The sequence below is a fragment of the Rissa tridactyla genome, chromosome 1 (genome assembly GCF_028500815.1).
Source record: "Rissa tridactyla isolate bRisTri1 chromosome 1, bRisTri1.patW.cur.20221130, whole genome shotgun sequence".
Lineage (NCBI taxonomy): Eukaryota > Metazoa > Chordata > Aves > Charadriiformes > Laridae > Rissa > Rissa tridactyla.
Genome location: NC_071466.1, coordinates 169507153 through 169526395, shown reverse-complemented (window position 1 = coordinate 169526395; position 19243 = coordinate 169507153). Strand labels below are relative to the sequence as shown.

At 44.3% G+C, this 19243-nt stretch overlaps 1 protein-coding gene across 1 annotated transcript in view; it reads left to right on the top strand.

Annotated features, from left to right (window-relative positions):
• Positions 1-18562, top strand: part of PLXNC1 (plexin C1) — a 72717-nt gene extending 54155 nt beyond the window's left edge. Inside the window, exons 22-31 of the mRNA XM_054204734.1 lie at positions 1884-2061; positions 3260-3363; positions 7613-7667; positions 8766-8797; positions 8886-8993; positions 10923-11086; positions 11505-11652; positions 13505-13645; positions 13735-13809; positions 15507-18562. Of these exons, the coding sequence (XP_054060709.1) occupies positions 1884-2061; positions 3260-3363; positions 7613-7667; positions 8766-8797; positions 8886-8993; positions 10923-11086; positions 11505-11652; positions 13505-13645; positions 13735-13809; positions 15507-15611 (1110 nt within the window). The 3' untranslated portion in view covers positions 15612-18562. The remainder of the gene's footprint in view (positions 1-1883; positions 2062-3259; positions 3364-7612; positions 7668-8765; positions 8798-8885; positions 8994-10922; positions 11087-11504; positions 11653-13504; positions 13646-13734; positions 13810-15506) is intronic.
• The last annotated feature ends 681 nt before the right edge of the window (positions 18563-19243 follow it).

The window sequence follows — 19243 nt, the reverse complement described above, 5'->3', positions numbered from 1 at the left end:
AGTAGCAACTCCAGAAAGATCAGTTCAGAGACTAGAAGAGACAAAGACTTTGATTAAAATGAGTTTTTCAAAGACAAAACACAGTCCCCGTCCACACTTTTATGTCCTACAAGACCATGACCTCAGGGCAATCAAAGTCAAGGACAGGACTGCTGTCTGTTCAGTTGGTCTGTGGGCCTAACCAAGCATGACTCTCTCATTCCTGTGCCAATATATTTTTTTACTAATTTTCCGCATGAAATCCCAACCTGAGGCATGGCATCCAGTCTGCTTCTCCTTCTGCAGGCACTGTTCCTGCATCTCCTCCTCTTCCGTCCCTTCTGTCCTTTCCATGGTCTCATTTTCCTCAAAATTAAACATCTCTCTGTCCTGATTAAGTTATCCTCAGTTACTTCAGTTACATCCTAGTCTTTGTTAAATCCTGATCGTAGTTTTGCAGCCCTGCTTTTAATACTCCTTTTGCTTCTCTAGAAACAGTAAAGTTAATTTATGTCTCATTGGACTACTTTTTTTTCTCCGTGTGTCATAATTTTCACTCTTGCAGGGTAATAAAGCAGAAAATAGCATTCTACAACTATTAATAACTACCCATTTTTCTAATAAGAGAGGAAAGTTGTCCATGCAGCAACCTGGACAGAAGTTCTTTCCTTCACATGACAACAGCGAAAAAAAAATGGTTTTAGGTGCTTCCTCATTTAGCGATCACTCCTACACTGAGTCACACCTGCAGTGCTCACATTTCAGTCAAAAGATATGTGTTATACCAGAAACGTCCAACAGCCAGAATGGTTTGAGTACGCAGATTTTCCTATGCCACTTGCAGTCAAGTGCTGGCACCTAAAACACTTGTTTTAATTCTGTCCCGAGACATCTGCAGCAGAATGTTGTATCCATGTAACTGAACAGTGATGTCTCTGCAAGGAGCAGTCTACGGCACTAGAAGTGAGTGCTGTTATCACTCGGCGTTAGCAATCTTTTGCTCATCCCTTTTTCCTGCCTTACGGAAGCAGTTGATCTGCCTGACCTGACCAGAAATACGACCTGACTGAAAACATTCCCTGGAGATGGCCACGCAGTCTCACTGGCACCTCCCTCTGGCCCATTGTGTGCAGCCCAGCAGATGAGTTGTGTCCCTGATAAGAGTAGCTGTGAGCTAAAGGGCAAGGGGTTTATAACTTGACAGGTTGTGTGGGTGTTTGACCAGGAGTAATAACTAATAGAATAAATGACACCTTTTTGTGCAGATCTGGACCGCTTTGGGTTGTGTCCGTGGCAGCGTGCTTTCCCTTTCCACTGCTTCTGCCGTAGCCCTGTCTCTGCTTCCTCTAGAGACACGGCTGCATGCAGACAGACACTGATGTCTCTAGGGGAGGTGTATTTTTTTGTATGATATAAAGTACTCAGCATAATCTGCTGGTGTAAATATGCATTTTAGCACTGTTTCCTATCCACTCAAAATCAATCATGCTTACCATGACGACTTACTTAGCAACCTTATCAGATCTCTAGTAGCTTACAGTTTTGCTTCTAAGGCATTCATTTTAAATAAAAGATCTGCTCTTTTTAGAACATGCATTGTAATTTTTCCTGGTCTCCTGTCTTTTTCTGGTAATTCACTGAAACAGATTTGCAGAAAAGCAGAATAGAAAATACACTTTTGGAAATATATAGCTAAATATCTTTGATACTTTGGATGTGAGGAATTCTAAATGCTTGATTGTGTATTTCCTTCAAATAATCTTTATTTGAAATAAAGATGATAATAATAATAATAAATGTGATTAAATGTGATTAAAATCTCTCAGGTTTGCTGTTGGGAGTTTGTAGGTTTCCCATGCCAGGTATTGCCTGTAACTCAGAATAACATGTGTTTCTTTCCCCAGACAGTGAACGTTATCTTTGAAAAAATCCCAGAAAATGAAAGTGGAGATGCCTGTCAGACTATCCAAGTTAATGTTCTGGACTGTGACACCATAGGCCAAGCCAAGGAGAAGAGCCTTCAGGCTTTCCTGAATAAGAATGGCTTTCCCTATGGTCTTCAATTGGATGAGATTGGTCTTGGTAAGAGTGTGTCACTGTGTTATATTTTCACGGAGCTCACTGGTCTGTCTGTGGGGTTTTCTTTTTTGGAATCCTACCTTTGACTTTGATATTTCTTTTTAGCACTTGGGCAGAACGTAGCTTTTGTAAGGAATTTCCAGGGAAATACTAGGCCGTTAGACCATTTAAGCTACCAGTTAGAGCATTGGAACTACATCTGCTTCACTTCTGCAAGGACTTCAGCATGCAGTTAACAAACACATGTTGTTTATTGAACACATATAATTTATATGTTCCTTTTCTGGGTTGTAAGGTGGCCCATCCACCTACGTACAGCCGGCTGATAAATTTTGTCAGTGGGTAAGATGATGTGTCATGATTATCAAGTACTTCAGTCCCTATCTACTGTCCCTCCTACCACCCTTCCTTCCAACAGGCCTGCATTTCCCTTGATCAGGGGGACCCACAAATATAGTTTATTTACAGTCAGATTAGGTTTATATAATAGTTCATATGTGACTCACAAAGATATGTACAATATCTGCAGATGTAAACATAGCCATTCTGGAGAAGACTGAGGTCACCTTTTCTTGTTGGGTTTTTGAGAGCCCAAGGTCAGATAAAAGCCGGTAGTTCCACTATACCACTTCCTACATGCTCCAATAGGAAATCCAACAAACTATACTATTGGCATTCATCACCTCCCAGACTTGCTTCTTAAAGTGTTGATACTTCATTACCTTTTCAGCTGCTGCATTGGCAAGTGATGATAATTTACTGTCATATCCAGTGGTTATATCCACCACCAGTGCCTGACCACCCTTCACTAGGTCAGTCATATACAGCTCATTGTGGTGGTCTCTTAGAAGTGGCTTGTGTCGTCTTGGGCTTGGGGCTTCTAGTCCCAACATGGTCATAACACCAGGGCATGCTTGTGCAACAGAATAGCTAGATTAGGTGAAAGCACCTCCAAAAACTCTGTCTTGAAGCACCAATAGCCTGCAGTAATGAAAGCCACACAGGCTGTCACCCCAGAAAAGGAATCTGCGGTGTGGGAGTACAAAACTGCTCTCATGTGACCTAGCACAAGGACAGAGAGAAACAGCTTAGTTGGGAGCCACTGGTCCAAAAATAATTAGGTGTTGTTTTTCTTTACAAACTTTGGTACAGTGAGAATGCCATTGGGATGTAATTGTTTTCTGTTGTTGTCATACTGCAGAACTTGTATCTGAGGAGCAGCAAAGAGAATTGTTAGATATTGATGGTTCCTCAGAAGTGATGGAGGATGGGATAAGGAAGCTAAATACCATCGGTCATTACGAGGTAAGCACGAAAGTCATACCAGTGAATTGACAAGCAGTTTCCCCCCAACTCCCAAATGCTGTCTGCACAGAAGTATCTTGATTGACCAAAACCTTGAAGAGGTAGCTGAGCATCATCAACAGAAGGAAAGAAATATGTGACACATTAACTTTCTTGCCAATGTTCTTGCCAACTGTCTTGCCAAGTCATATGTTTTCAATTACTTTTCAGAGGTTTGCTTGTTGCAGGGTTGCTTGATTCAAGAACACCAGGTAAACTGTTACTTCTGTTGAGCATTTCAGTTAAAAGAGCATCTGATTTCCAGCTATGAACGTTGCCTTGAATCTTTTCTAGTCTCTGCTGCTGAGTTTTTGTTGCACCATGAGCAGTTGTTTACCTCTTCCCACCTCATATTTTGATTACGTGAACAGGTGGTAGTGATACTTGTGAAAGCTCATTGAGAGTCATTGAGTTTGGTTGCTCTTCTCTTGAGACCTTCTGTGTCAGTCTCTTTCCTTCTTTCTCTCTGTTTCTGCTTCCATCTACTGTCGCTACTTTTTTACTGTAAGTTTTCCCCTCCACTTCCAATTGCACCTATAAACCAGTCCTTTTCAATGCTGCAATAATTATTCCATCATTTTAACAACACATGAGGCTGCAACTGGTGGCAGAGCCCTTGGGGGAAAGCATAGCAAGCAGCATTGCCTGTCTAAGGAGTTTCCACTGACACCAGTCAAAATAGAGGGTGAGAGGCTGGGGTAGAACGTGCAGCAGACGTAGCTCACATTTTGATGCTTATAGATAGATCCTGCAGATGAAGTTAGTATGTTGAGTGCTTTTAGTGGGCTTTCTTGATGCCTCGTTGAATTTGGAAGTCTGGCTCTTAACACGATAATTGATTTTTATTTGTTTAGAAGTTTTGATGATGAGTGTAAGTCTGTGTCATGCAATGCAGTACGGTGCTGAGAAACCTGAGCCAGCCCTGAGCATATTTCTGTCTGCCTGAGCAAGCACAGTGCCACCCACAGAGAGGAACAAGTACTCCTAGCAGGACTCTTCATAGTTTGGGTGGAGCACAAGGCTGCTGAGGTCTGGAGCAGGCTCATTTCGTGTCACTTTACAGATCTCTGTAGGAGTTTGTTGCTTTCCTTACCTCCCAGGGAGGCAGCGGTGAACCCAGATGTCCTGAGTCACCATCCAGTGTCTTAAATACAGCTTTTCGTGTGCCTCTCTTGAATCTTGTCTACAGATTAGCATGGGACTTCCCTCCACTCTACTTGTGAAGACTTTGTACAAATTAGAACATTGTAGTCTTGCAGTCAGAGTCTATGCAGCAAAGGTCAATGTAGATTTGAATCTGATTAGATGTTTGAACTTCTGTCTAACATGTTAGTACCTGCCCTCTTTACTGCAGGCAGCTATTGCGAGTGCTCCCTAATTTTACCTGGCAGCTTTTGTGCACTTCCTGAGGTCATGACGTGCCATGGCTCATGGGTGCTATGGCAAATGAGTCTGCTCCAGTTGGTCACTGTCATCCCTGGGCGTCGTTGTCCCAGCCCTTATTTTCGTCTGTGGTTTCTGCAGGCAGATGCAAGTAAGGTTGGAGGTTCAGTTGTTTTTGCAAAGCTGTAACTATACTAATTATAGCTTAGCAGCTGCCTTATGGAAATTGTGCTGGGTATCTCTGTTAGATATTTTAGTTCGCTTTTTCTGACACTGACAAAATAATGTACGTTTTAGGCAGGAGCTTAGTGGCATTTTAGGCAGTGGCTTAGTGGCAAGTATCAGCCATTAGTGTATCTCGTTTATTTTCTTGTATGCGTATTAATGCAAAAAGGAATGTAAAGGTGTCTAGTTAGCACGAAAAGGGAACATTACATACACAGCATGAGGGTACTCATGTTGCCTGAGGAATTCCAGCTTACATTTCAACAGTGCCTAGAGTTTTGTGGCAAGCCTGGGGCTTTTTTTTGGGGGGGAGGGTTGTTTGTTTGCCAGCCTTAAGTGCTAGAAAGTAACCAGATTTTTGAAACTGGGAAGTACTGACAATTTTTTTAAAAATACTGGAGCATGAGGGTTGTATTGTAAAGGTCTCAGGATCATCAGTCACTCTTGAAAACGCAGACTTTGTACACTGATTTTTAAAATGTGCAAATAGGGGGTGTTTGCATTTTTGCGTGGTGTTTCTGAAGGGAGAAAAATACACTGTACTCCTGTTAGACTTTAGTGTGTCTCTGACTTGTGTGCTCCTTTTGCTCTATTTTTTTGCTCCTAGTAGGGTTATTGATGTGATTATTTGAGGTCTGCACTATTGTTTGCATGAGAATAACCACAAGCCTTGACAAGTTATCATGATGTCCTATTTCCCACACCAGAAGAGAGCTAGAGAACTGCTTTCAGATCTGCTGTCCAGTCAGATCTCAAATTTCTCAACCTGTAGCAAATTTCTCAACATTCCAGGAGCGGGCACAGCCCCAGAGAGTGAATCTGAACGTGTGATCTGAATGTGTGACCAGATTATAGGGAGGACAGGAAGCCTGGAGAACAAGGAAGAGGTGTAGAGCCACGCTACTACATCTTCTGTTTTGCAAAGTAGCTGTACTCTGTGTTGTGTGGATCTGAACATATCTCCCCTCTCCCTGTTTGTCCTCTGCAGTAACGCACCTGACAAAGTAAGGATGTTTTGAGGTGCCTGTGGGAGCAGTCCGCCATGAAAGGTGATTTAGGCAGCAGGACCCAAAAAGAAGGGCTTTTTTTGTTGTTGTTTTAATTGATCTGAAAGAAGTAGCAAGTACAGCCAGTGCAGTAATGGTAAAGGAGGGCAAGCACATTCCACTCAGTGCTAAAAGCGGTATTTGTCCCAGAAATAAAACCAAAGTGGCGGCTTGGATCATGGCTGCCCTGCATCATCATCTCTGGTTCCTGGAGGGAAGCACAGTTCTCCCTCTGAGCTCTACCCGTCTCCCTCAGGACAGGAACTGACACATTTCAGCACTGAGCTGCTTCTTCGAGAGGGAGTGGAGGCAGCGCATTGCTCATGCTGCTCTGGGAGGGAGTAAGCTTCTGGGTAGCCCTGTTCCTGTTTACCTGTCCTCAGGGCCGAGTAGGAGGACTCTTGTTTTCTCTGAGCGTTTGTGTCATCTCACAAGCCAGCCTTAGAGCATAGTCCCACTTGTAGCATGGTTTTAAAGTGCTGTGTGTTATCTGAAAGAGCTGTGAAACACTGTATGATAAATGGAAACCATGCAAAAAAATCATACTTATAAAATAGATTGCATTTACTTTCCAGGAGCAAGTGTAAGTGCAGATTTCTCTGGCGCAAGGCACAGCTTTTGATAGAGTATCTTAATGTTTGAACTGGTTTCTCACACCGGGCTGGCTGCCAAGGTTTAAAAAACACTTAAATTATTTTGGCAGAGATCCCTTCCTAGAACTGGCCAGTTGTTTTTGTAATTATAGAGGGAAGAATACTAGCACTTGGCAAGACCCAACATTTGACAGTAGAGCAGTGGTGTAGTTCTCAGTGGGAGCCGTTTTTGAGTTACTCTTTGACAATAAAAGCATGACTTGCCAGTTTCTTGTAAAGATAAGTTACTATCCTGGCAACACTATAAATTCAGGGAAGGAGGGGGAAGATTCTTCCTAGAAATCCCAAGGTGGCTAGATATGGATCTTGACCTTACAGACCACAGAGCATAAATATTTTGCTCACTTTGGGAACTGAAGTTTGAAGATAGTTCTTGGGAGCACCAGGCTAGACCCTCAGCGTGGCCTCTCCATAGGGCGTGGGAGGAAAGCTCTGGAATGGACTGAGCTGGAAGAAAGGGGGCCAAAAGAGAAATCATCCCTGTGTTCCCCTCTCTGCCTCACCTTCCCGTAATATCCTATTGCGTTGGAGCCAGAGAATTCAGCCCAGGCAACCTGTAGAAAGGCGGGTGCAAGAAGCAGCACAAAGCAGTACATAAAAACGAAAATGTCCAAATAGGGGCTGAACCAGAAAAATCAAAGAAAGGGAAAGGCTTTAAAGGCCGGCTTGTCGGAAGCACTGCTTTCCCACCTTGCCAGGTGAGGCTGACAAACTAGCTGCTGCCTGTGCCTGAAAGCCCAGCGCTGGCTGCCTGCTGAGAGCCCTGCACAGCGTGGTGAGAACAGAGTGGGCTGGCACACTCCTGCGCTGCCACGGATTTAAGGACAGAGGAAATGAAACTGAGAGTTTCATGAATTCTAAACACTTTTGTTTCAGCGAGATACATTTCTTTTTTGCTTTCAGATTTCAAGTGGAGCAACCATAAAAGTCTTTAAAAAGAAGACAAATACCCGATCAGGTAACAAGGGAACTGCAATCTATTTAATCTTTCGCAGAGAATGGGCTGGGAATGCAAAGGGCTAAGCTATGACAGGTTGTATCTTGGTCAATAGGAGGTCAGAAAAATTGGCACTTCAGTATAGCTGACCCAAATGAAGAGGCATGTTACCCTGGCTCTGGGCCTCTGCAGGCACAGTGGGCCTAGAAGGAGGGAAGAAGGCAAAGGAAAGGAGGGCAGAAGGACTGAGAGCCCTCAGCAAATGAACGCTTAAAAATACGGACTCATAGGCAGGAAAGCAGGGCAGGGAAGCCCAGGTGACACAAAGTGCTGACTGGTGAGACAATCACAGGGAACATGCCCTGCTCCGGTGCCCAGCACTGTGCATCATGAACAGAGTGGTGCACTGTCCGGAGACAGGCATAACAAAAAGATGCAGGTTTGACATTTTCCTTATTCTTTCGACTGTGTTTCTGAAAGATTTGACTCATCTGTCTCAGCAGCAGGTTAGGAGTTAAAGGGTGCTTGCAAAGGGTCAGTTCATCTCATCCACCCTTGTGATGCAGATTGATCCAGCCCAGCTGGTGGCTCAGCAGAGGTGGACTTTCTGTAGCCCCTGGGGAGAGAAAGACACTCCTAGCATGTGATTCACCTCATGGTCAAAGTGAACATCTAAAGTTAGGAGAGATGTGTCCCTGAGGGGCAAGTCATTGGGATGGCATTGCCCTCTCCTTCGGCAAGAGTAGGGTTTGTTCTCAGCCATTGCTTTCAAGCATGACCTCAGCTCCCTGCGCTGACTGCTAAATGCAATCATCTCCTCTGCTGTCGGCCTCCTTTCAGAGGGGCTGTGATTTGCTGCCAGCTTACCCCAGCAGCAGATGATGATGATGCCCTAGCTTAGTGGTCCGAGCTACAGGTTGGCACTGGGGAAGTGAGCCAGGACCTGTGCGTTTCTCAGAGGCTTCCCCCAGACCGCAAGCAGGAAAACGTGACACCAAGCCTGCTTGCTAGGCATCCTGAGCCATGCACTCTGCTGCACAGCCCAGAGCTCAGCAGAGCTCACAAGCTTGTAGCTGTGTTTGGTTAATGCCTGTTTGTTCTCTGCTTTCTGGTGTTTAGATGTGGACTACTCGGATGAACACTGTCATTTGGTGAGTTCAGTCATTACACTGTTAAATGGTAAATTTAATACTGAGCTGCATTTGTATCTGTGTAATCTCTCTAATCTCTTCATGACAGATTTTACCAGACTCTGAAGCAAACAAAGATGTGAAAGGAGCAGGTCACAAAGGAAAACAAAAATTCAAAGTGAAAGAAATGTATCTGACAAAACTTCTGTCAACCAAGGTAAACTGTAAAGTCCTTATTTTGAGGGAGGGCTGGTGTTAGGCATGGCTAGTTTGGCACAGCAGAAATAGAAATTAAAGCAGAAATTACACAGACTTCCTGCATGTATATCAAATGTTAAGTAAAAAGGTAGCCTATAAAAATCACTGTGCTAACTGTGAATTACGACCATTTGCAAAGATGGCCACATTTCAGGTTTTCTACTGCTATAGTTCTAAAATTGGCTGTTACTCACACTCTCTGTCTCCTCAGTAAGCACAACCTTTTTTCTCAGGTTAAAGAAAAAAGGTGGTTACTGACCTTATAGAAAGTGAGTTTGCCACTGAGTCCCATAGAGTCCCATCCCTTCTGGAGAGACAGCTTTCAATCAACGATCTCACTCTCTACGAGTGTTTGCCCAGCTTACAGACAACTTCCAAGGCCTGAGTGTCAGAAAATACTGCCCATGAAATGAAATAATATTCTAGGGTCTCAAATTAAGCATCAAAAATAACTAGATTAATTTTAAAAACAAGGTCCTTAGGATCTATAATACAATTACCTAATTTATACAATGCGCATTCCTTAGGAATAAGCCCTGCTCACTCCCTCTGGTAGTATCATCTTGTTTCTGACTTACTCAAAAGGTTATAAAACTCTTTACAACAGCATATTACTTAAAATATTAATCAGTGCACAACCCTGAGTGCTGTGTGATACAAGAGGCCTGAAGGGATGAAGATTATGGCCTTCTTGCATTTAAAAATCTGACAATCATTATTTAATTAGATTGTTGATAGCATCTGAAGTAATTTAGGACACTACCCAAAGTGAGAGTGAAGACTGGTCATTTTTCATTAGCTGTGGAAACTAACATAAGCCCTTAGGAATTGCTGGAGTAAACTAGTAGTATCTTATGGTGGAAGACTGAAGTACAAAAGAAAAGATCAGGCTCTTAAGAAACAGTCCTTTAAAGGGCTTTAAATTATTCATCTCCTTCTCCAAAGCAGGGTAGTACTCTGAACAACAGTGCTGTGATATCCTTCACTGTGAAATTCCACCCATGATATGCTGTGCGCTAAAGGAAATTGCACGGAACCGTGTCTCTCCCTCTCTCTCTGTCACTTATACCAGCACACAGACACAATTGCAGAGTTTGCCAGGTGAAATGAACTGGCCAGTAGCGCATCAAGGCCCTGGGATACACTGGAATCCTTCTTGTTGAGAGAAGACTGGGCTGAACTGATCTTCAGAACAAATGTGAAGAAAAGAAGCACAAAACAGTGTTGTTTGTTTGCCTCTGTTTATGAATTCTCTGTAATGATGTCAGTGAGTCCATCAGTAACCAAGCCCTTGCTTTTGTGAGCCAAACAGCTTCACTTCTGGATCAGAAATACCCAGTTTTCAGTTCTTCTTTCTAACATCAGTGTCTTCATATGCCACCCAAGGCTGTTATCCTAGAATTAGATCAAGTGCCACAGTCGCTTGGCTGTGAAGAGTTGATGAGCACATGTGTTCAACATGTGTCGCAGATGGCACCAGCGCCCTAGAAAACTGGTTAAACTCCTTTTGCTCACCTCCCTGTTACTTCCATTCACAAGTTCCAAATGCCTTCAGCAACGGTGCCAACAGTATCTGAAGAGTTGATGTTGTCTTTGTTGGAACGAGTGATTCCTTCCGCCTGCGATTTATTACAAGGTTCACCACAATTCTCCTGTCGGTAAAGTGATAGGACACATGACATTTGAAAGCAGATCATTATGGTGTACTTGTAGTTTCATTTTTGTTACTGACTGTCTTGTTTGCCAATAACCTATGCCCTAGATGTTTGCCACAAGCGTGTTGTAGTTTCTGTGTGTGGTTGCTCTGGGGCACGCTCAACTCTCTGAGGCAAAAAATCCTACTCTTTTCTTGTGTAATAACAGCACCGTTCATTTTCTTACTTTTCAGGTTGCGATTCATTCGGTTGTTGAAAAGCTCTTCAGGAGTATTTGGAGTTTACCCAACAATAAAGCACCTGTTGCCATCAAGTACTTTTTTGACTTTCTGGATGCCCAGGCTGAGAGCAAAAAAATTACTGACCCTGATGTGGTGCATATATGGAAAACCAACAGGTATGTCCGTATGATATGCACAGGAGTGCGTGCACTCTCTGAAAACATAGTTGCAAAGATGGAACAGGTGATCAGAAGAATAAGATTTTGGCATGCCTGGGTGAAGATATGGTTTGGCGTTGTGGATCCTGATAATTTTAGTGTGTTGAACACAAACCATCATAGCTTCCAGGACTGCATACTGTCTTTGCACTCAGAAAGAAGTATCTGCAGGTTGAGAGCATTGTTTGAAGATGGAAGGGTGACTGACTGATGTGTTTGCTCTGAAGCCTTTGTTTCCTGATCTCTTTTTTAACATGAATAAATGGCCTTGAAATGTGCTTCTTTCCATGAGTGCAGTGCAATTAAATTACCATTTTAAAGCAGTTGTGCTACATGAGTGGTTAATTTTAAGGATGCTTGTTCTTTCTCTGTCTAGTCTTCCTCTTCGCTTCTGGGTGAACATACTGAAGAATCCCCAGTTTGTCTTTGATATTAAGAAGACTTCACATATAGATGGCTGTTTGTCTGTAATCGCACAAGCTTTCATGGATGCCTTTTCTCTAGCAGAACAGACACTGGGGAAGGTAATGCTGCCCTTCCAGTCTTTTGCTACTCCTCAACCAATGTCTTCTTCAACTGTGTAATTATTTAGAGGATGAAGTCCTGCATCTGCTGACATTGGGGCAAAACTGTCAGTGGCCTAATTAAGCTGGGTTTCCACTCCTTGTTGCTCCGTCTCACAAGACCAAAGAATTCACTCGAGTAGACAGATACAGCTACTAGAATGCCGTATTTATAGTTAGCTGCTGCTTGTCTTCTCTGCAGTTTGTTTCTGCAGTGTGTATATAGAATATGTGGAAGAGGGTGAAAAGAGTAAGATTTCAATGAAGTTTTACAGAATTTTTAAACAAAGATCTTAATAGTATTGACATTATTTGATAAGTAGTCCAAATTTTGTCTGCCACACACCAATGTGCAGAAAACACACATAGAAGCTACTGGGAGCTGTAAGAGTGCTTGAAAGAACTCTGAAGTTTGAAACAGTTCCTTTTACATGTATTAGCTGCTCTCTTTTTGTATGCAAAATTATTTGCTGGAGTAACAAGTCCAGAAATCTTATATTCAAAAGCCCTTTAGTACAGTGTCCAGAACTCTGGGGATCAGAAATACTTGATTTTCCCCCAGGATATTTTCATTTTCTTGGGACCAAAGCAGGAAGCATTTGTTCAGGCTCATAACTACCAAGAAAAGCAGGATAGAGATTTTTTAGCAAAAAAAAAAAATATATATAAAAATGAACTAATTTCCTACATGATCTGAACCAATTCGCTCATCTGTTAAAGGTAAAGAACAAATAATGCACTTATTTGTCTTATTTTAGGAGTGAAGTGTCATGAATTAAAACTCATCACATCACTTACTTGATGGAAAAACTGCAACTGAGCATGCTCTGTTAGGTTTCTATGCTTAACATCCCTTGTGAAATACTATTACTGATACAGCAGCTCCCATGAAGCCATTTGAAAAGGGATGCTGAAACCTGATAAAGGTTTGCAATGCAGTAAGCATCTTGTGGCCTTTTAGTACTAAAATGTATGTACTTTCATAATTTTTAGCCTTTTAGCTTAAAACATTCTTCAGCCACTTCAGTAAACAAACATTTAAATCATTTCATCGCACAGTGGAAACAGTCGTGACAAGGTATCACATGGTTGTGTCATTTATTCCCCAGAATTTAAACTAGAGCAGTGACAGGAAACTACCAGCCTCCACTTTTACGTTCTGAAAACATGGTTTCCAGGTGGGGCTTCGGCTCCTACCACAAACCATCAGCATTTATTTCTTCAGATGAGCCTAAAGCTGCCTAGTAGGTGACTCCTGACCCGGGTTGTTGAAGCCCTGGGGAAAAAAATAAATCTCTTTGGCTGTGCATGCCTGGCGGTCAGGTCTCCACGCTCTGGAGCCCCAGAGCAAAAGGAGTAGTAGGGACCAAAGAGTTTAAGGGGAACGTCTGCCAGGACAGGACCTAGCAAGGCTCTCCGGTGTGTTACCCTAGGGGAACTTCCCGCAGCGCTGCTGTATCCTGTATCAGCCTCAAGGCCTTGGGTTCAGCTTTCTCAATCTTTCAGGCCTGGGGAGGGGTGAGGAGGAAGGAAGAAAGAAAAATATGTCTGAGGGACAGATGCTCATCACTCCTGATGCCAATAGAAATAATTATATGGTGACTGTCATGAAACACAATGCACTGTTACTGACGTCCCTGGGTCTGTTCTTCATCTTTATTTCATAGCCTTGATTCCTTGCATGTAACCACTGCAAAGAGACATGAGTCACACAGAGAACAGACACAATTAGATGCAATTAACTATGTGGAGGTGGAACCTTAGGAAATCTGTGCTGTGAAAATTGACAAGGCTTCAAATATTTTCTTTTAAGGAAGCACCAACAAATAAACTTCTCTACGCTAAGGACATTCCACTCTACAAGAAGGAGGTGAAAGCGTACTACAAAGCCATCAGGGATCTGCCTCCATTGACCACTTCAGAGGTTGAAGAATTTCTAACTCAGGAATCTAAGGTATGATTGAGAAGTGGGAACTTCATTTGCTTTCATGTGAAGTTTTTTAAAAAGGAGAACTACCTGACCAGAACTGTTTTCTGTTTTAGAAACATGAAAATGAATTTAATGAGAAAGTGGCCTTGATTGAAATCCACAGATACATAGTGAAATATTATGACGAGGTAAGCACGTCTGCTATTCCTGCTCAACCCCTTAACGTTAGCCTGGCACCTCAGGCTGGTAAATTGGGCTTGACAAAGTAACCAAAGGCTGTCCTGGGGCGTGACTTACTGGGTGCCCGTCCAGAGACAGCCCCTTGGGGATGCAGCCGAGGCCGCTCCTCCCCCTGAGCTGTGTGGGGCCAGAGCGGCGCAGCCCCCGGGGCAGCTGCAGCCCCCCCCATCTCTCAGAGGGGCCAAAAGTTTGAAAATGCACCTTTACCGTCACCACTTTATTTCTCAGAGACGGCAGCAATAAAATGCTCCCTGCAGTTTTAAGGAAGTTCCTGAATAGTCTAGACTTCTTGTTTTACCGTGTTTGCGGAGCGTCTGCTAATGCCTGTCACAACTCCTGTGCACGCGCTCCATTTCCCTGGAGATTCCGAAATCAGATTAGACTAGCACCGGGGATCTCAATTTAACAGTCAGTGCAAACACCTCAGCGGAGCACGCTCAGCCTTACAGCAAGAGGTGTCTGCTCCTTTCCCATCATAGCCCTCTCACGCTCTGCTCTGACAGTCTTTCTCTTAAAGAAAAGAAGCTATAGCTTCCAGTCCCTGCTATTGCTAACAAAATAAACCGTTTCTCAACTGAAAGCACTTACTCACAGGCTACCTCTAAGCTGCTTTGTAAGAAAATCCCTGCCCTTTGCTTTGCATGACAGGATTCTCCGCTCCCTTTTGCTCGGCATCCTTAACAGAGGCTGCGTGTGCCTGCGCAGGGAGGCAGATAAGAGGCAGCTGGGGTGTGCTGCCTGGAGGGGCTCGTTACCACTTCCAGCAGGTTGTCTGGGTCTCCCAGCAACCAGACCGTTCTCTCTTTCATCCCCAGCAGCGCAGCATCGGCGCTGGCTGCAATCATCCAGCTCTCCATCACCTGTTAGCGAGCTTACCACTTCTGATCTCTGACATCTTAAAGTATCTGAGTTCAGCATTAAATCTTTGCCTCTAAAAGAAGCATGGGACGACACTCGGAGTGGCACTGCACTTTATTAAGCTCATTAAAATTGTTGACATAGGAGACTTCAGAAAACTTTCTAATCTTAGTGCCCTTTTTTGCTTTTTTGAAGCTAGTAGTGGCTAAACTTATCCCGTCCTTAGAAGGAAACCCTCCCTCTGCTCTTCTGCCTCCCGCTTTTGACCAGGAGCAGCTAAACCTCGTTCATTGCTTGCTGAGGCCTCGGTTGCTTTGTAGAGTTGCCAGCAAAGAGTTTTCAGACAGCTGTAATGCTCCTTCCTATCACTTGGGGCCAGTGCCAAGTGGGCCAGTTAGAGGAAGAGAGGCAGTTTATTGCCCTCACTGTACAGGGCAGAGGAAGAGAAACAAAACATCACTTGTGAACTGGCTCTAGGGTAAAGCTGCCGCACTGGCCCTGCCTCACGCTTCAGGAGATGAGCATGTGTTGGATTTGTTTGGGCTTTTTTGCTTGGCTCTGTCTTTCTTTTGGGGAAGCGTTGCAAATCCTGTAATCATAATGACTTGAAAGGAAAACTCCCAAAATAAAGTGTTAGAGTCAGAAAAGAATGTTTACGTATAGGCAGGCATTCAGATGGATTTTTCTGCCAGCAGTTGTTGGAATGCAGAAAAGCAGGCTTTAAAAAAACAGCAAGTGAAATAAGCACTAAAAAAATGATTCTCTTCTTTTTGCTAATTGTTAACAGATTGTCAGCAAACTTGAGCGAGAACGGGGGTTTGAAGAAGTCCAGAAACAGCTCCAGCAAGTAAAAGCCTTATTTGATGAAAAGAAAAAATGCAAATGGCTTTGAGCAGAGCACTGACTCACAGCGGCACTGTGGGGGATTTTAAATAAGCGCTACTGCTCCCAAAACTGTTTTGACTGTCTATATGTACAGGGTTTGAAACATTTGGACACTCTTCTCCACTCTGACCATTCCAAGTAATATCTACGTTTGGGAATGAAGTACGGGCAGGGTTACGTATTCACACGTGGGCACGGGAAAGCAAAAGCGAGTCTAGTGTTGGCAGGGCCAGCATTTTTAGGTACGTGAACACGCATACCTTTTGGTTCAAAAATATTGCCTAAAAGTAAGCTTTCTGCTTACTTAAAAACAAGCTCATAGGAGATGCGCAAAACACACTGCAAGTTCAGGGTTGCCCGTGTGAACTTGTCAGTTCCTACTTGTAAGTAGCTCTTTTTTTGAAGAGAGAAAGCTGATGTTGCGCCACATCCTTTCAGCAGCCTTTGCAAACTGTCTGGATGAGCTCCAGCTTCAGAATATGGGGCAGCTGCGGTTTCCTTCCTTCCAGACAAATGTACACTGGTTCCTCTTCGGGGAAAAAAAAAAAAAAAAACAAAAACCAGCACCAAAGTGACACTTAGGACAAGTGTGTTCAGCAGAAAAGGCCGGTCTGAGGTTTGAAGGCCAAGTGCCACATGGCGGGACTTCTCTTCCTTAGGATAGAAATTCCACGTGCAAAGTGAAGCCGACCACTGAGCCGTGGGGGGCGGGGGGGGGGAAGGCTTTTGGAGAAAGGCACTAGACCGCCATCAGTCTGTGTTTACATTTCTACCTTTCCATCCTTAAATAAGCTGTGAAACGCTTGTGAGCTGCTTCACAGGTGAAGCCTGCGGTGCAGCTGCGCCGCACGGGAACAGCGTTGTGATTTGGTGAAGCGGCTGACGAGGGCTCCCTTTGGTGCACAGACCTGTGCTCAGGGGCACGATGGGCCCGTGCGTCAGTGCTGGCAGTCCCGGCCACCCCCTCTACAAGGGCCTCGTGAACCTAAAGCCAGCAGATTATTTTTTTTTTCCCAGGTTGTCCACACAAAGACTTTGTCAAAAGAGGGTAAGAATAGGAGGGCTGGTGTAATCTCTGACCCCGTACGAGAAAGTGATACAAAGGTGGTAGCTGGGGTTGGGGTTGGGGAGGGGGTAACTGTCTGCCTTGGTCTTGATCGGGTGTTTTTTGAGGCTTGGCCGGTTTCAAAGGAGGGCGTCCAGTACATTTGCATTGGTGGCTAAAGTTAGCCCGGCTGGAAAGCAGGTGTGTGGCCACGCTGCTGAGAAGAGGCTGGTGCAATGGCTACCATGCAAAGCCACGGAGGAGCAGCCGTGGCTCTGGCTCGGCTACCGCACCGGCACAGTCCTACCCTCCACTACAGACTTGGAATCTTTTCTTGCCCTGGGCTCGGCATCAGTCACACAGAGGCGCTTCCTGAGGCTCCCTTAGACTTGAGGTAAGGTGTTGATGAGATGGTGATACTTTTCCTACCGCCGGAGGCGCATGGCGTAGCGCAGTGTCCCGCGGGCGAGGGAAGAGCTGTCCCCTGCCTTGGCAGCGGCGAGGGTGCCACAGGCCGTGAATGGCACAGGTGGCCCAAGTTCAGTATAGAAAGCCCATGCTGGGGCTGTGACCAGCCAGGCACCTACGCAGGGCTCCCAGGCAGCCGAGCGCTCAAAGCATTTATGAGTGTGCCCTGCTGTGCTGGGGGAGCCCCGAGGCCGCAGTGCGGCAGTACTAAAGCGGGCTGGTTTGGCTGCAGTGGCTACCAGAAGCTGGTACTGGGCACAATCCCACAGCACGTGGCCAGCCAGCGCCAGTAGACGTTAACCGCGCTTTGGCCGCCTGTTCACGTGGGGGCAAAGCAAACAGGAAAAACACGTTGCCGCCTGGTCTGCCCCCTCCCTGCCATGGGATTGCACAAGTTGTCCCTCTGGCATATGGGCGAGGGCAGCCACCAACCCATACTGTGATGGCTTTTTTTTTTGTTTTTGTTTGTTTTTTTTTAAGTCAAGTCTTACACTTGCTATTAAGTTTACACTTTATACTTGATGGAATGTATGGCTTTGTTCAGGAAACTGCACTACAGTGTTGCAGTACTTTCAGCAGTTCTCTTCTCTGCCTGGCACGATATATTGTGGTAAGTTTAATTTTAATTGGGGGAAAAAAACCCCACCCCACCCCAACCCTAACCTATCTTGCCCTCTGTCCTAAAGGAGTGGACCTTGGCTTGAGTAGCACTTAAGCTTAGAATACCTGTACTTAAGGGCTTGATTTTTATCATTCTTAACCTAACCTTTTAAAGCAGCATCAAATAAATAAATAATTTTAAAAAAAAGCACAGTAATTAATATTGAAGGAGGGGCATGAGCAGATTACTCTTTCCAGTTTAGCCAGACATCTCAGCAGTTCCATTCCCGTTCAGGTGTTTGCTGGCAGTGCGTTTGAATGAACTGTGATAGTTTTGTTCAACAGTAACCTTCTGTACAGGCAGAAAAAAAAGGAAAAAAAAAAAAAATCCCAACATTTCCGCTTGGAAAAGCTGTAAAATATAATCTGTTTGCGTGGGTCTGATCCTGTGAACTTCACTATATGTGTTTATATGATGAGGAAACGAAAAACCAGTCCTATTCTGTATTTGTTCTACTGCTTGTTTGCTGCAATAGCTTTAATGATTTCTAGAGATTAAGTATGTGTTGAAGCAGGCCCCGGAGCTTTAGCCTACGGCCTGGAATAGGATTTTATTCAAGCCTCCTAAACAGCGTCACTCTGTTAGTAAACCATTTTTAAAGTCATGCTGGGACGTTGTAACCCATCAAGTGGATCTCACGAAGTGATGTGAAGTATAATGAAGTGATTGTGGCTCTTTTGGTAGGTTCGGGTCAGCACACAAAACATTGGCACATCTTCCGTATCTGCGATTCCCTGTTACCGGTACCTGGACACAAAAAACAAAACAAAAAAACCAACAACAACCCACCTCTGATTAAAGCTGTATTACAGCAACCCAACAATTCTAACAGTGTTCTCTGAAATGAAAGCAAACTTCTCTTTTAACTTATTTCCACATGTTTACAGGCAAACAGCGTATTTTCTAACACTAGCTTACAGAGCATTATTTTGCAGTCATCTAGTTGAAAGTCGAATCTTACTAATGTGTAAAGTAATTCCTGTTGTACAGAAGTTAATCTGTTGTTTAAAATGAATGGTTTTAAAAAAAAAAAAAAGTGCAAATGACAAATACATGTTGGTGTTTGTATGGGTTTATCTAGAATAAAATGCATTTGGAGGTTATTTTTGATTAACTTGTGTACTTTAAAATTGGTTAAAGGAGGGCAAGCACAGCTTGCAGTGATGCCGAGGTCACGCAGGGACCGGTGTGTAGGACACGGAGTGTGCCAGCGGAGGTGGCAGGTCGCAGCCACAGGCCAGCGCTGCGTGGCACAAACCACTGATGTCCCTCTGCGGCTGGGGACAGCACAAAAAGGAAGGTACGGGGCGGTGTCAGGCAATGCTGGGGGTACGGGGGATTCCCGCAGCCTTCCCACCTCTGGGAGGCGGTGGCTGAAGGTGGGGTGCCCGCTGCACCTCCACACAGCCCTCAGGAGCCGCACTACTTCTTTACTTTAAGGCCCTGAGGGGGTTGGTACATTTTA